Source organism: Pogona vitticeps, chromosome 13, assembly GCF_051106095.1.
Source record: "Pogona vitticeps strain Pit_001003342236 chromosome 13, PviZW2.1, whole genome shotgun sequence".
Lineage (NCBI taxonomy): Eukaryota > Metazoa > Chordata > Lepidosauria > Squamata > Agamidae > Pogona > Pogona vitticeps.
Window position 1 is genome coordinate 19,467,909 of NC_135795.1, and position 16,683 is coordinate 19,484,591.

The following is a 16,683-nucleotide window of genomic DNA, read 5'->3' on the forward strand; positions in this document are numbered from 1 at the left end:
ATTGGGCGAGGCCTCCTGAAAGTGCTGCATGCTATTGGCTCATAGATGCGGACGGTGCCTAGAAGGCGGATATCGAGTAACCAACCACAACCCCGAAGGGCTGTTTATGCCGCTCCTCATTGGTTGACCCCTCTTTGCTCGGCCGGCCCTCCTCACGCCTCCCAGGAGAGGGAAACCCCCCTAGTCACGTGACTACAGGCACCTGGAGTCTGCTATCATGTGACTTCCCTTAGCAACGGCCACGGCTTCCTTAGCAACGAGGCTGTTTTTCTGATTTCTACACCTTGGGGGGCCTTTTTTCCCCCTCCCCCCTGCTCACGATGACCAGCCGGTTGTACGACAGCATTGAGCCCAACGTCATCAACGAGGAGATGCTGCAGAAAGCGGTGGAGGAGCAAGGGCCTCAAGAGGAAGCCGGCCAGCTGGCCAAAAAGGAAGGGATCAACTTCAGGGACGTCAAAGAACTGCAGCTGGATTTTAGAAGTAAGGCCTGAGAGATGAAAGGAACAGGCCTCTTTTTGACCCAGGCTTTAATCATCCTAGAATTTGCCTTTCTTAGGCGGCTGATGCTTCTCCATTTCTGAGCCGGCCCCATTATGGGCAGGGTTGAAATAACAGAACGGGGTGGCGGCTCATAACAGGAATCCAAGCGAGGCAACCAAAGATCTAAGGGCCACAGCCTGTCGTTGATTTCAATCCTTTTATTCTGAATCAGGAGAATTTGCCCTCTCTCTGCCGAGGGCTGGCACATCTGTGGAGCCCAACCACCTAACATTTCCATAGAATTGTTGTTTAGGAAGGGAACCCCGGGATAAAAACCTTCATTGTGCTGGATTTTTGGCACATGCATTACATTCCCCCCCCCCGAGGAAACAAATCCAGTCCACAAACACTGATAACCCAGTAAAACGTGCTATTTTTAAAGGCTCAGCCGAGATCTGTTCCTCACGTCCAGTGGTTACTTGCATGACCGACAGCTCTCCGTTTTCCTTGTGTGGTTTCAGATATCCTGAAAATCGACAATCTTTGGCAGTTTGTAAACCTGACAAAACTGCAGCTGGACAACAACATCATTGAGAAGATAGAGGCCCTGGAGTCCCTCGTGAATCTGGTCTGGCTAGGTAAGATCGGCTCATTTAAGGTTATGACATTCCTGCCTGCAGAGCTCCTCTATCTTCGAGCAGGGGAGTAAAACTTTTGGAGATTCTGCTTCTACCGATGACGACTCCTTAAATTTGTCTTCTGGAAGTGGTTTCTCACTGGAGAAGATTCCATCTAACAGGGACTAGGCATTCTGGAATCCAAGTCCAAAAACAAAAATAATAATAACTTTTCTAAGGTCTGAGTTGTTTAATTTAGGATGAAATGAGAAAGAGCATAAACATTATTGTTTTAGAAGCAACAAATATCCTTTGGGAATGTTCTAGAGCAGTGGTCCCCAACCTTGGGCCTCCAGATGTTCTTGGACTCCAACTCCCAGAAGCCTTCACCACCACCTCTGCTGGCTAGGATTTCTGGGAGTTGAAGTCCAAGAACATCTGGAGGCCCAAGGTTGGGGACCACTGTTCTAGAGCATGTTTTCTTGGTGGGAGGCACATATGGTGCTTAAATTTTCAAGCTCTGGTATACAATTAAAATGACTGGTTGTTGTGGGTTTTTCGGGCTCTTTGGCCGTGTTCTGAATGATTAAAATGATTGTCTAAATTGGAAGCGTCTTGCACTAAGAGGGGTTTAGTGCTTTCCTTCTTAGGGTTCATGTCTTTTTCATTTTTCCCGTAGATTTGTCTTTCAACAATATCGAGGTGATTGAAGGCTTAGAGGCCCTCATTAAGTTGCAGGACCTTAGTCTGTACAACAATAGGATTTCCAAGATCGAGAATCTGGACACACTTCAATACCTTCAGATCTTCTCCATTGGAAATAACAACATACACAATCTGGAAAATGTGAGGATACCGTTAATAAAAAAAACCTGGCAATCTCTGGTTTCAGCTCTGTGCATGTTTACTGGGCTGTAAAATCCCCCCCTTCCAAATATGGTGATGGAGATCTCTCTCTGTCTCTCTCTGCCACAGATGATCTATCTCAGGAAGTTCAAAAACCTGCGCACGTTGAACCTCAGTGGGAATCCGGTATGTGACAATGAACAATACTCCATGTTTATCGCTGCTTATCTCCCAGATCTTGTGTACCTGGATTTTCGGCTGCTGGATGACAACATGGTAAGAATGTAAAGATGCCACAGTAATCTTTTTCTTTGGCCTAGGCTCTAAAAATGGCATTGCCTAGATCCGTCTAAGCCTTTTCTTCCCTTCCCCAGAGAGAAATGGCCTTGATTAAATACCAGTATGCCATTGAGGAGATGAAGCAAGGGGAAGCTGTGGCTTTAGCCAAGCAGGAAGAACTGGATGCGGCTGAAAAAGAGGTGGCATACCACAGGGTAAGTCTCTGCCTCGTGGAATTCATCTAGAACGTGGAAGAATTAACCAGGCAATGTTGGGAGTCGGAGTTAAAGGAAATACTTACTTCCTACGATGACGTTTTCTCCTAGACAAGCTGTTCCTCCACATCTCCATTCCTGAGAAACCAGGCTTGCAAATAAGTCTTGTGTTGATCTCTCTGTGATTAATCATGAAACAAAACCAAGCTGGTCTGTAAGATGCACATAGAGTCTGGTTTGCCTTAAGGCAAGGAAAGGTCTTTTACCTTTTAAGAGAGCCCTCCTCCTAATGCCATGTTAACTGTATAGTCCAGCTCTGCCCTCAGTGGTTGAAAATGCCTGGGACCAATAAGCCTGCCGGTTGCTGGGGAGAGGGTGCTGGCATGCAGTTGTACTAAATATATTAGTAATAAAATTACTTTTCTCAATAGAAACCGGATTCTCTTTCAGTCATAAGATTCCCTCCTCCACTAACCTCGCCCTTCTGCGATATTGCTTCTTTTCCAAGGCTGCTTACGTGGAGTATTTGAACGGGCCCTTCCTCTTTGACAGCATGTATGCCGAAGATCCAGAAGCCTCCAAGCTGATGTACCTCCCTGGAGTACCAGATCTTGTGGAAATATATCCTTTTTTGGCTTTAGAAATAGTCTTTATATCATCCACTGCTTGACCCTTTCGAGACCTGAGACACCAGGAGCAGAATCTGGGACCGGCTCTTTGCAAGACCAGCGTGGTGTCTGTTAACCGTGTTGGACGTGGACAGGCGTCCAGCAACACTAGACACAGAAGAGGGGTCGCAATGGAAGCAGAACGACTTGAGTGTACTCCTCTCTTATCCTCTTCCCAAATGTTCAGACAATCCAGCCCTGCCTTCCCCATTTAGTTGTTTTCCATTTCTCCCCTAGAACAGAGCTGAGCTTAAGTCACGTTGGTGTCCATGACAGAGTTCCTAGCATAAAGCCATTTAACTTCTCAATTTGTTCCATCCTCCACGCACTGTTGCACCCAATTCAGGTAAGGGGGGGGGGCTTTCCCAGGTTGGTGAATTGGGCCTGGACTTATTGCCTGAACGGCAGGAGCTGCCACTCCCCACTTGCTAAAACCCCATCCTCCTCAAGAGGTTCAACAGCTCCAGGGCATCGGAGACCTTTTAGATGGGTAACAGGCCGGGTCATCAGTGCCAGCAAGATAACCTTGCAGGAAACATCCAATAAGTGAAGCAGCGCTGGGGTGCAATCTCTCTCTCTCTCTCTCTCTCTCTCTCTTTTCCCCCTTCTTTTTCCCAAATACCAAATGAGTTACTTCCTTGACTCCGACTTCACGTACAAGACTAAATTTGTGGCCATTTGTGAGAACCTGTTTGAGTACGGCCTGAAGCAGCACGAGAGGCGGGAGGAAGAAGTCAAGCTCTTCTATGAATGCCTCAATGAAGCCCTGGCAGAAAACCAAGAGCAGGGCGCCAAGATCATGCGGGCCTTTGAAGAAAAGAATAGCGGGGTACAACAGTAATAATAATAATAACAGTGTGTTGTCAAGTCACTTCTGACCGATGGAGACCCTTTTACAGGGTTTTCCAGGTAGGGAAGACTCAGAAGTGGTTTCCCCTTTCCCTTCTTCTGGGGTTGCCCTGGGATGATCTTAGATTAGGCATCCTTCAGTCTCAAGAGGCTATGGCAACGTGCTCTGTATGGAGGACTTGGAACAGCGTCTAGCATGGCTGAGAAGGCCAATTCGAGAGTGACCATCCCTTCCACACTGAAGACAAACACAATCTGTCCCCTGCCCAGCTCCCTGCTTTTGTGACTGCCTCTTTGCCTCGGCCTGCTGGACAAGGGTCTCTTCAAATTGGGAGAGGCCACGATGCACCGCATGCCTCCAGGCTGAACACACAGAGGTCAAGGTTTCTCGTCTGTGGAGGTCCATTCTGACGGCCTTCAGATCCCGCTTGTAGATGTCCTTGTATCCCAGCTGTGGTCTCTCCCTCTGGAGTGCTTTCCCTGCACTCATTCTCCATACATGAGATCTTTTGGAATCCAATCATCAGCCATTCTCACGACATGCCCAAGCCAACGTAGACTTTGGGATGATCCCTGTGCAGCTTTTGCCCCCAAGGCCACCCAAGCTGGCTCTTCTCCCAGAGAGGCACCGTGGGGGAATCAAACCCCCCAACCTCTGGTTACGCAGCTACCTTGTAAACTTTATAGAGGAGTTTACAAACTGAACCGTCTTTATGCCAAAGCAGGAGGCTCCTCTGACTGCCTCCACTTTCACTGTTGTTGTTATCGTGTCTTAGTTAGAAAAGCAGGACTGTCGGCTGCACCAACCCCTTGGTTTCCTGCCTCAGACACCTTGGGAAACAGCCGTACAATTAACTTCTGAAACTCAGCAGGTGACAGGAAGGAGGGCAAGGAAGCAGGAGAATTATTTTTTTAAAAAAATCCTACCCACCCCCACTCTTTGTTGCATTAGGAATGTTCTATCTGAAGCAGGCTGAGATAGGAGGAGTGTCTTTTTTGGACTACAGCTACCCTAATCCTTCAACCAGCATGGCCGGCCAGGCTGCCTGGGGTTTGGAGATGGTCGTCCAAAATGTAACTGCGCCAAGTGATGCGTCTCCCTTCAAGGCAACGGGTGGTCACAGCAAACCATTCTCATAGAAATAGAAAATGCGCCTTCTGCTTTCGGGCAGCGGCGGGTCACATTCCCTCCCTTGCTTGTCCGTGCAGGCCCTGGATGTCATTCAGAGCCTTAGCGACACCCAGGTCACCGAGCTGAAACTCGCGGAGTACAACGAAGAGATCTCAAAGCTGTCCGAAACGCTGATGACTCTGGAGATGCAGCTGGTTGACCAGTTAGAGGTAAGGCGAGGTTCATCCGACTTGGGTTTGGGGGGGACCTTCCTCGGAAGGCCAGTACAAAGGGGAGGAAGGGGGTCCCGTGCTGATACAGCAAGTGGTTTTATTTCTGGCAGAGCATTCAGGAGTTGCCACCCTTCTGGCTGAGCGTGCAAATTCCAGAAGCTCACCCGGGAAACTCTTGGTACATTCTTCCACAAGGACACATATAAAAAATCTGTGTACTGTGTAAATTGGAAATACATCATTGGAACTAGCAGGGTTTGTTTCAAACAGAAGCGGTCAATCCTACAGCACTCCACAATACAGTGGCGCCCCGCATAATGAGCGATTTGTTTAATGAAGAAGCCACATAGCGACTGAGTTTTTGCGATTGCAAAAGCGGTTGCATAATGATGTTTTAAATGGCAAAACATCACTTTGCGGTGATCGGTAAGCGTTTTGCTTACCGATTTTCACATTGCGATGTTTTAAAAACAGCTGATGGGCAGTTCCAAAATGGCAGCCGGGTAAATAAAATGGCCGCCCGCAGTGTTTTCACGCCCTTTCCTCGTTTACTGGGCAGCAAAAATGGCTGAACTGTGAGTTTTTTCCCCATAGGCACGCATTAAACGTGTTTTAATGCGTTCCTATGGACTTTTTTGCCCCACGATTTTTTCGGAACGGATTATCGTCGCTATGCGGGGCACCACTGTATTCCCTTACACTGAGATGCTTGCTGGAGGGTTCTCAGAGTAGCAATTTTTAAAAAAGTAAATTTGCCCATCTTTTTTTTTTTAAGGCCAGATTCATTTTTACTGAGGTTTGCCCAATTTTGGGGTTGTGTTAACTCCTGCCCTTCATGTTCTCTTTCTCCCAAAGGAAGTCATAAAAGATTTTGAACGGAACATTGCCGACTTGGTGTCGATCTTCATAGAAAACGAACAAGGTCTATATCCTTTGGACTGTTTGCTGCTGCTGGGGGGGGGGGCAGATTTTGGGGTCCCGGCAGGCGGATCTTGTCTCCTCCTCCTCATTCACGGACAGAGCCAGCCTGGATCCCGGGGTGGCCTGGGGCACGCCAGCGAGAGGAAAGAGGCAATCTACGGTGGTAAGGTTTGGAGTTGGTGAAGCTACAGGGCAGCAATAGGTGGGAGTTATTCACACACATTGTGTTCATTAATGAAACAGCAATTCTGACACCTGGGTGTAGTATGAGCGATATATTTAGAAATAACCCAGAAACTTGAGAAGGAAAAAAAATATGGTGGGAGGGAGAGAGAGTGACAATTCCTAAGCAGCGATCCATCCCTGGATGGCTTTTCGTTGTGGAAACATTTCTCAGAACTATAAACCACAGAGTTTTCCCGCGTTTTTCTTTCTGCTAACATTTTTCTGAAAAACGTTGCTGTTTTTAATGCGGCACTGAAGGTTTTGCCTATAACCTGGAGCAGCAGTTGCATTTTCCGGGAGGCCCATTCTGAGAAGCAACCGGGGATGGGGGGGGGGCGATGGTTGGAATTATTTGTGCCCTGCTCACTCCATTGGGGAGGTTTTGTTACTACAGTACTGCTCTCAACCAGTGAAATGCTGGGTCTTTGCCAGCCCGGAGGCCGTGAACCCTCCACCCGTACTCTCATGCAGGGCTCCCCCGGGATTCCCCCTTTACTTGCTTTTCCTTTTCCCATGCTGTTTCCCGGTATGTGGACTGAATGGCAAAGAGACCGGCATGCTGGGGAGCTCAGTGGTTTAGATCTGGTTGGGAGTTCAGTTCCCCACCATGCTTCCTTCACAAGGGATGGGTTCGATTACCGACAGGGTCCCTTCCAGCTCTGCGGTTCCAAGATTATTATTATTACCTTGAAATTCTGGGTGAATTGAAAAATAAGGCAAAGAGCTTAGCCAAGGCCCATGTAGCTGTTCCCTCGGAGCGGAGAAAGAGCCCGTCTCTTGATTCCCGCTGGGGGCCCATCTTTCTGGTCCTCCTGCCGTGGACTGCATTCAAAATGCAACAACCCACGGGTGTGGCGCCTGTGGGACCACATCTTTGCTTTGGATCGAGCATTCATGTTCTTTGTTTCTTAACTTCCTACCACACAATGGCCCAGTGCCGGGATCTGGAGAACCACCATCACGAGAAGCTCCTGGAAACGGCCATCAACACGCTGGAGAAGATAGTGAAGAGCGAGTTTGAGGAGGACATGCCAGATGACGTTCGGATGGTATCCTCTTCTTTCTTCCCCTTCTTGAGACTAGGAAGGGGTCAAAATGTTCTTGTCTTGAAACCACCCAAATGATTCTCTTTGGGGGCTTCTTAGAAATTTATTTTTCCTTGACCGTGAAACCGGAGCTTGGAAATAGTTTGTTAAAAATGTCTTGGTTGCTCCCTACCGTAATGAATTTTTCAGCAATTATTTCAGGGTTAATTATTTTAATCACCAGATAATAACAAAAGTATTGGGCAGGAAAGAGGTTTCTTGTTCCTTTCATGCATTGCTAGCCAGCTCTGGGTCATTTGAAATTCTTTTTTGCAACAATTTAACAAGTCAAGGAACTGACTTTGCAAAAAAAAAAAAAAACCTGTTATTTTTAAAGTTAACTGATCCATTGCTTTCGGCTATTTGACCTGAAAACACCAACACCAGTTTTTCCGAGGGCATCACTGTAATCCACGTCCTTTACATCTCTTAGCTTTTTGTAGACAAAGACACCATCGTCAATGCCGTCAACGCCTCCCATGATATCCACCTCCTTAAGATCGACAACCGAGAAGATGAAATCATCACGAAAGCCAACAACTGGGCTTCCGCCCTGATCGAGAAGGTAAGCCTACAAGCCTGCCGGCCTTCAGCAGAGAATCTTTACCGGCGGGTAACCCGGTATCAGGAATGAAAGACCTTTGCCACTCCTCGGTTTTGAAGCATCCATTTGGGGAACGTGGCCAGGTTGTCTATGTGGGTTGCAAAAAGCACCGAGACTAGGTAGAGGGGGTTGTTTCCCACCTGGGATATCTGCCATGAGTCTTAATCCTTGCAGGTTCACAAGGATGAAATCCACAGAAACCGAAGCCGCGTCATGGAAATCAATCAATACATCGACCATCTCCAGGGGGACGTGGACAACTTGGACATTCTGGAACCGATCCCTGGGTTTTGACACAGAACGGCGGCTGACTCAAGTTTGGATCCAGGTGTTTCTACCTGGGAAGGGCATCCATACCGAGGTCTCCTTCCCCAAGGAGAGCCGCCCCAGAAGTGAGACTCTGTGTTCTGCTGGAGGGAATTCCCTCCCCCTGACTTATTGAATGACCCAAATCAGAAAATAAATGGACAATTCAGAGAAGCGTGACCTGAACCTGGTGCTTTGCGGTTATTATTTAGCTATCAGCCGACAGAGCATGGATAAGTTCATATTTTAGATGACAGTTCTCAAAACCCTGGGTGGAAGATTTGGAGTTCGGATGGTATCCTCTTCTTTCTTCCCCTCTTGACACTTGGAAGTGGTCAAAATGTTCTTGTCTTGAACCACCCAAATGATTATCCTTGGAGGCTTCTTAGAAATTTATTTTTGCTTACCGTGAAACCGGAGCTTGGAAATAGTTTGTTAAAAATTACTTTGTTGCCCCCTACTGTAATGAATTTTTCAGCAATTATTTCAGGGTTAATTATTTTAATCACCAGATAATAACAAAAGTATTGGGCAGGAAAGAGGTTTCTTGTTCCTTTTATGCATTGCTAGCCAACTCTGGGCCATTTAAAATTCTTTTTTGCAACAATTTAACAAGTCAAGGAACTGACTTTGTAAAAAATTCCCTGTTAGTTCTCAAAACCCTGGGTGGAAGATTTGGAGAATTGCAGATTTCAGGGCGAAGACTAAATTCTTCCAGATCTGGTCTTTCATTAGTGTTAAAACACTCTGATGCAGGCAGATTTGACCATACACAGACTCAAAAGAGAGAACAAGCGCTGTTTATTTCGAGTGACCGCTCGGGTCCCCCAGGCACGAGAGACCTTGACCCAAAAGGGCAAAGCGCTTTTATGCCTTCTGACCACAAAAGGTACAGAAAAATCCTCCTTGACTGACAAGTAGGTCAAGAGGTTTATTGAGTATACATTCTATAGCAGTGGTCCCCAACCTTGGGCCTCCAGATGTTCTTGGACTACAACTTCCAGAAGCCTTCACCACCACCTTTGCTGGCCAGGATTTCTGGGACTTGAAGTCCAAGAACATCTGGAGGCCCAAGGTTGGAGACCGCTGTTCTATAGGATGGAACAGCAAAGGGGCATGGGTTTTCTAAGTACGGAGCCCCCCCCCGCCCCGATTTGGGTACTCTAACTTGTCTGCAAGCTGTTCTGCAATGACATTTCAATAGGAAATTAGGTTGATATACCACAGCCTAGCTTCGAAGTGGAGCAAGCAGGTCCTTTCCTAGCACCAGGGTCAGAGAGACAGAGAAAGGCAAACTATTTCTTATATTTTAGCACAGGCACCCATTTTAGAAGAATACTGGTCTGGGGTCTCATGGAAGCATCCTTCAGCATCTTGCACTTTCATGCTCTCAAGCCCTTCCAGCTGATTTCATCTTTGGGAGAAATCAGTAAGGACAGGAGCCGGTAAGGCCAAGCTGTGACCATCAGTGATAGAAAAGAGGACATTCCAGGCACCCTGAAAGGTCATCACAAGGGGCAACATCTTACGAACGTTGTATAAGGGGCTCCTTAGTCTTGCCCTTTGTCAAGAACTGGGCATTGGTGGGAGGTTCATAAGATCCCAGGTACGCAAGCGCTTGTCCCAGTTCACAAAACAGAAACACAGAGTGAATCTTAGTTACCAAACCAGAAAACTGTGTTACTTTCAAAAGAAGGAAAGGAGGTGGAAAAAGCACACACACAGTATAATATAACCATTTGCTCTTTAATACTTCTATGGCACGGTTCCAAAATCCAAACAGAGCAGAAAACAGGAATGCATAATAAGACCAGTTGCCAAAAGCCACAATCGATGTACAGGAGATATGCTATCATTCATGAAGCCTCCGCTTGACTCAAGCCAGCAACAGAATCTTCTGGGTTTCCTCTGATGCCCAAATATGGACACGTCCAGATTATTTCTCTTTCCCTTCCGTCCCTCCTTCTATACAGTTGATCTCCTGGGGCCGTGGTTAAACTGCTGTACTGCAGCCAAAGGAAGCCGGCTCAAGGTTAACACAGCCTTCTCTCCTCCCGAGTTTGGGAAAACGAGTCCCTGGAGACTTCATTTTGTAAGGAGACAAAACTTGTTTTGGGGGGCAAACTGTTCTATTGAAAAGTTCCCCAGGAATGTACCTTTTTACAGTGTCCTGAGGCATCTTGAAGGTTTTCCATTCCAAGTCCATCTTTTCCGCCCCCCCCCCGCCCCCCATGATTTAAGGTATCAGAGCTGCCAGATGGGTAAGGAGAAGATCTAGCTGAATGAGCTATCTCAACACTCACTACTCTTTTCAGTTTTGAGAGCCACTGGTGCTTGTGCATGCATGGGTGCCAGGTTCTGGCGGCCGGTGATCGAAGGTCAGCTGAGGTGTGCGCCCTTCTCCCGGCCTCTCCTGAGGAAGAAAGGGAAGCCGCAGCGATGGACCACTGGATCAGCAAAGGGGAAGGTGGCCTCCAGCTGGAGCTAGTGAGGACGCCGCGCTGCACACCTCCCCCCTTTCCGAAGAGAGAGAACACATGGAGGAGCCGATGAGAGACCGGGCCGGGCCAAAGGAGGGGTCCAGATTCCCAGGACAGGCCCTGCCCCATCATGGTGTGGATCGCGGAGAAGATGGAACTGCATCCGAACTTGGGGGAGGCTGTCCTGTGGCCCCCGCCCGAGGGGGCCTCGCCCGTCCCCCTGAGACCCGGACCCAGAGCCAGTGGCCGTCAATCGGAGCGAGACCCAGCCCGAGGGAGCATCCTTCCGTCGGATCTCCGAGCCAGTCCTTCTCAAGAAAGTTGCCAAGGAGCAGCAGCAGGGCCGGATGGAGATCCAGCCGGCTCAAAGGCGACTCTATTAGATGAGTTCCAAGTGGAGTTTCATCTTTTCCTGGGAGGCTTCCGGATGAGGAGAGGCAGGCTCGGAGAAGGAGCACGCCATCTTCGGGCAGAGTCTTCCACGGGCCTCTGTTCTAATACGGGGGTTGCCTTTCGTGGGCCTCTTTCCAGGCGATAGTCGCGGAAGAGCCTGAGTGACCTATTTGCAACAAAAGGCATCCCACGCCGACCCTGGACCTTTTTAACGAGGTGTTGAATGCGCTCTCTGGTCTCCTTGTCCATGTTGTTCAGCACGGAGCGTCTCGGGACACCTTCCCAAGAGAAAGGGGGGTTTTCCTCCTTTTTAATTAGATCCCTCCTACCACTTGGCAAGAGGAAGCCAGCATCCACTCTGTGGCCACCTTGGTTAGACGGGGCATTGCAGGGCTGGGGAGGGGGGGAGAAGAGGTCCCCCTCTCTTCTTGTGGCACCTTCTGACCCTTTCCCCAGGGAGACCGAAAAGGGGCACGCAGGGTTGGAGGTGGAGTTGGGCTGGGAAAGCTTAGATTCCTTTGGACCTGCCGAGAATCCCTTCCCAAATGGAGACAGCCTATGAGCAACCAGAATAGGCCACCTGGCCTGGTGGCTTGCCTCAAATCAAGGAAGGCCTCTCTTTTTGGGGGGGGGGGGTTGTGTCTGTGTCTGTCACTGTGTGTGATGCTCTGGAGCACTGATTTTGTAGGTCTCATTCTGGGTGTATTTTGCAACACAAAAGCCTTGTGTGTGGGGGTGGGGGTGGTTTCCTATGGCCCACTGTAGGCCACTTTGCACCTCCCACGGCTTCCGACAGGTCAGGAGGATTTTACACAGTTACCTTTAAGACAAGTTGCATGAATGTCTCAGAGAAGCACCCTTTTGCCTACAAAACCCACCACTGGAAGCTGTCTGACTCCGTACTGGAGACCAGTTAGGAAGCAGAGACGGGCCATGCTGCTTCCCTTTGAGCGCACAGCTTAGAAAAGTCCCTTTTCGGGAGGACAGCTTGCAGAGTCTCCCCACCAGACACCCCGGTAGTTCAGACCCTGGCTAAGAAGAGGGCTCAGTCACGCTGAAGCCAGGGCGGAGAGAATCTGGCCCCAACCGTGGGCAGGACTTTGGTTGAAGAGGGAGCCCCAGGGCCTCGCTAGAAGAGAAACAGAGCCTCCCGAAGGGGAAAAGTCTGGTTGGTGATCCAGAGAGATTCTTGGTCCAGTCCCTGTTTGGCAAAGCCGCTTCCAGGAGACAGCTCCGGTTTGTTTGCCTGCCTGGTGTCGTAAGCATGGAAAGACCCGCGTGCCCGGAGGGACAACATTATAAGAGGAAGACACACCTGTTTGCTTAAATGTGTGATTTGACTCCAGCCGTGGGATGTATTGTGGTCTGCATGTGCCTTCTGCTTCTGACCTGGGGTCTGAGCAAGGACATAAAGCATAAGGAGTTGAGAAGGGCCCTGAAGCTGGATTTGGCCTGAGGTCTGTCCGGTTCAGGGTTCGGAGGGCACCCTGTCCAAACGTGTCTTGGAAAGGCCCTGAGAAAAGGCATAAAACCTGCTCTGCTGATTGCTTTGCGGCCCCTCCCTGCTGCCGAAACATCTACGTCTGTGTGCCATCGAATGCTGGGTAAATAATGAGAAAAAAAGACAAGCCGCTGCCTTATAGACTCAGTGGAGTCAAGGGTAAATCCGGGAATGAGGGCGACTCCCTTTCGAGACTCCAGACCCACAAACCGAAAGCGACTTGGTCCGGCTGTCGTCCGACTTTGCCGGGGTGGGTGGCTTTGAGGTTGGCTTCACGACAAAGATTTTGGTCCCAGCTGCTGAGTTAGGAAACTCCCCCCCCCCGGGTCAAACTCTGCACCCCCAAGTCTTGCCTCAGCCATTGCAATCTCTTTTCAACCTGCCAGATGGACATTGGCTCCCTGAATCTTTGACCAGTGGACAGAACTGAGGGCAAAAACATCTGGGAGGGGCTGAAGGGGGGGGAACGGTCACCCCTGGCTCAAACCATGGGGTAAAAAAAATCGCATGCCAGCCCACTCCCCGGGGCAACAGGAGGGCTGGCACGGGAGAGCCGGTGCTTCCAGGCAGTGGACATGAAGAGGCCTTGCAATTCGTTTTCCGTTGAGAGCAAATCAGGCAAATTAGCAAAAATAACCACAACCAACCCCCTAAAGAAAAGGCAATGAACTGATGCCGGCAGTGTGTGTGTGTGGGGGGGGGGTCGCGTTCCTCCAATATTTAAGGCTGGTGGAGGCTGACCACTCAAATAACACATTTTGCCACTCTGGCTGAAATGGTGGAGGGATTCGGGGAGGGAGGCCAGGGCTGGTCCCCCTCTGACCAGGGAGGTCCCTCACCTCTCCCACCCCGAGGGATAAGAAGCCCCCCCCCCGGGCAGGCAGGAAAGCCCCCTGGGTGCAAAAACCAGCCTCCTCGGAGGGCAGACCCAGAAACCCTCCGGCTTCCCTCCTTCGGAGCCCAGAGGGAAAGGCAGGGCGCGCGTGCGTGCGTGTGCGTGCGTGCGTGCGTGTGTGTGTGTGTGTGTGTGTGTGTGTGTGTGTGTGTGTGCCGTGGGAGGCTGGCATGGGCAGGGGGGGTGCCTCTGGGGCCGGGATTTGGGGCGCGTGCACGCGGGAGGGGGAACAGAGGGAGCGGGACAGCAGAAGCCAGCTGGTGCTGCCTGAACTGCCCCCTTGCAGATGGGGTCCCCCAAGCGCGCCGCCCCCAGGGTAGTTTTGGACCCTGCCCCCCATCTTTCTCGAGACCCTGCCCCCCACCGCCACCGGACCTTCCATCCCCCCCCTCCCGCCCCGATCTTCTGGAAAAGGCGCCCCTCCAGGGTGCAACAACCCTGGACAGGGGGAGGCTGCGTGGGCGGCCCAAGACCTTCTGCTGCCTGAGGCGCATCTGTTTTCTGGGGGGAGGAAATCCCTTGTCTGGGTTTTGTAAGGAAAACAGAACAGGGACTCCCCCCCCCCGCGATGAGCGCAGGCTTCCCAACTCTCCTGGCGGGGGGGGGTGCACGAAGCACAAAAGATGTGGCGGGCAGGAAGGGGGGTGTGTGTAAGAGGGAGGGAGGGAGGGAGGGGGGGCATCCGTGGGAGATGGGGTGGGGGAAGGGGATGCAGCCTGGCACCGGGGCCAAACATTTTCCCTGGGGAAAGAAAAGCCACGAGTCCCCCCTTGGGGCTGGCTGGTCTAAAAGCTCCAGAACCGAGCCCCCCCCCCCAGCCCAGATGGGGTCCAGCTGGGCTGCCCCACCCCGAAAGGCCACCCCGAGGTCCAGCTGGGGAAGGGACTGAGAGCTGCTGGGACCCCCCCCTTTGAGGGATTCTGGGCATTGTAGTCCAAAGGGCCCTGTCTCTCCCAGCCAGCCCCCACTCTCTGCTCCAGAGGCAGGCTGGTGAAGGAAGGGGTGCCTGTCTCCGCAGCCGCTCTCCTTGGCCTCTACGGAAGACGGAGGGAGGGGGCCTTTTCGACCACCACCCACCGGGATACCAGTTGGGCTGGTAGGATGGGAACCCTCCCTCTGGCTCCCGCCCTCAAGACCCCAGCGGAGGCTCCCTGCCTCTTTTGAAGCTGGAAGGGATGGGACCCCTCCTCTCCCCTCCCGCCCAAGGCTGGACATCCTCCTGGCCCAGTGGACCTCCCCCCCCCAGGAGGGAGAACCAGTTTTGGGGCTTTTCCCACCTTCCGACCCTTGGAAGATCAGAGGTGGCCGCTCTAACCTGCCACCCCCCAGGCCCAAGGACTCTCTCCTGCCCTGCGTGTGTGTGTGAAGGTTCCTTCCTTCATTGGCTTCAGGGAATCCTCCCCCACCAAAGGCTTCTTCGCCTCCTGGGAGGCCCCTCCCTTTCAGAGGCTCCTGCCTTTCCCCACCAGGGTTCCGGGTTCAAGTGCAGGGTTCCCTGTCCTGCAACAGAAAGGAGAGCAGGGAGCCCAGCGCAGCCCCCTCCCTGGAATAAGAAGGGCTGCAACCGGCACGGAGCAAGCCTCTTTGCTAGGCTGCTCATTTTGGGGTGGGGGTGGTGGGGACTCAGTTGGGCCAAAAGGGTCTTGGGCCACATTCTGGCTTCTGGGATTGAGAAGCGCATTTATTTATTTATTTATTTATTTATTTATTTTATTTATATTTTATTTATATCCCGCCTATCTAGTCGCGAGGACTACTCTAGGCGGCTTACAGCAACGTTAAAATACAATAAAAATAAATAACCAATACAAAAACAGGTAAAAGAGAAAAAAAAAAAGACAATAAAGAGATAAGAAAATCAAAAAATAGTTTTATGAGAAGGCCTGCCGAAACATCCAGGTCTTTAATAGATTCTTGAAAGTGCCCAGCGAGGGAGCTCCGCGAATGTCAGGAGGTAAGTTATTCCACAGGCGAGGAGCCACCGCCGAGAAGGCCCTATTTCTTGTTTTCTCTTTCCGGGCCTCCCTCGGGGTTAGGCTCCTCAGCCTCACCTCCTGGCTCGCCCGTGTGACCCGGGTAGAACTTGGTGGGAGTAGGCATTGTTTCGTGGACTAAAGTTGGGGGTGTGTGAGCTGGTTTTATTCTTTGTCTAAAAAGACCAGTTATGCAGCTTCTGGAAGGGGTTCAGCAGAGCGCCCAGGGCGGCTTAGAGCAAGAAGGGCGAAATCATGGCCCTCCCCCTGGGCAAGCCACCCCTTCCGCGTGACACCTGAGGAAAGGATTCCTCTTCCGCCTCCCTCTCCGCCACGGGCCATCCTGTGGAACCGCTTCTTCCACCTGTGGGGTTGCTTTTCCCCTCACAGGCCAGCACTTCCTTACCATATCCTGTAATAATCTTGGCAGCTTTTCCATCTATAAGTGGCGTCCACACCTGCATCCCTAAGCAATGCCTAAAGGTCACGACCCCCCCCCCAGGGCATGGTGATCCCTGGCACTGCCTTCCTCCTTTCCCTCTGGGGCTCAACGTCTGTTCCGGTTTGGCTCCTCCGCCCTCCAGGAGAGCAGGGCTTTAGGGGACGAGTGTGTAGAAATGAGCCCCGGGGAGGAAAGAGGGCAACTCTGGTGGAAGATACGGGGTCCAGAGGACACGCAGCCGTGGATTCCAGCCACAGAGTCCCCTTGCTGGATTTTCCTGTAAGCGCTGTACTACCCTACTGTTACCGGCCAAATCTGAATTGAGATTAGACCAGTACTGGGTTCGAGTTCTCTGGCAAGGATCACAGGCTAAGACACAAGGCAGCTGAACAAGCCAATTTTATTAAAGTACAAAAGTTCAGCTGGGCCTCCCATCTTAAAAGCAGAGGGAGACCCAGAATAAAGAGTGAACCTATGTTTTATAAGTTACAGACAAAGAGCCATAAAAGGACTACATTGCTATTGGTCATCTGTAGCCCAACTTTTGGATCTCGGTT

The 16,683-nt window shown here is 50.8% G+C and overlaps 1 protein-coding gene across 1 annotated transcript; it reads left to right on the forward strand.

Moving 5' to 3' along the window:
* The first annotated feature begins 230 nt into the window (after window positions 1-230).
* On the forward strand, window positions 231-8,628 carry DRC3 (dynein regulatory complex subunit 3). The gene is made up of 12 exons (XM_020813975.3): window positions 231-483; window positions 1,005-1,121; window positions 1,780-1,946; window positions 2,076-2,222; window positions 2,321-2,440; window positions 2,949-3,061; window positions 3,763-3,937; window positions 5,167-5,298; window positions 6,157-6,227; window positions 7,373-7,496; window positions 7,966-8,097; window positions 8,311-8,628. Exons 1-12 carry the CDS (start codon window positions 321-323, stop codon window positions 8,428-8,430), a joined length of 1,581 nt encoding a protein of 526 aa, XP_020669634.3. The 5' UTR covers window positions 231-320; the 3' UTR covers window positions 8,431-8,628.
* The last annotated feature ends 8,055 nt before the right edge of the window (window positions 8,629-16,683 follow it).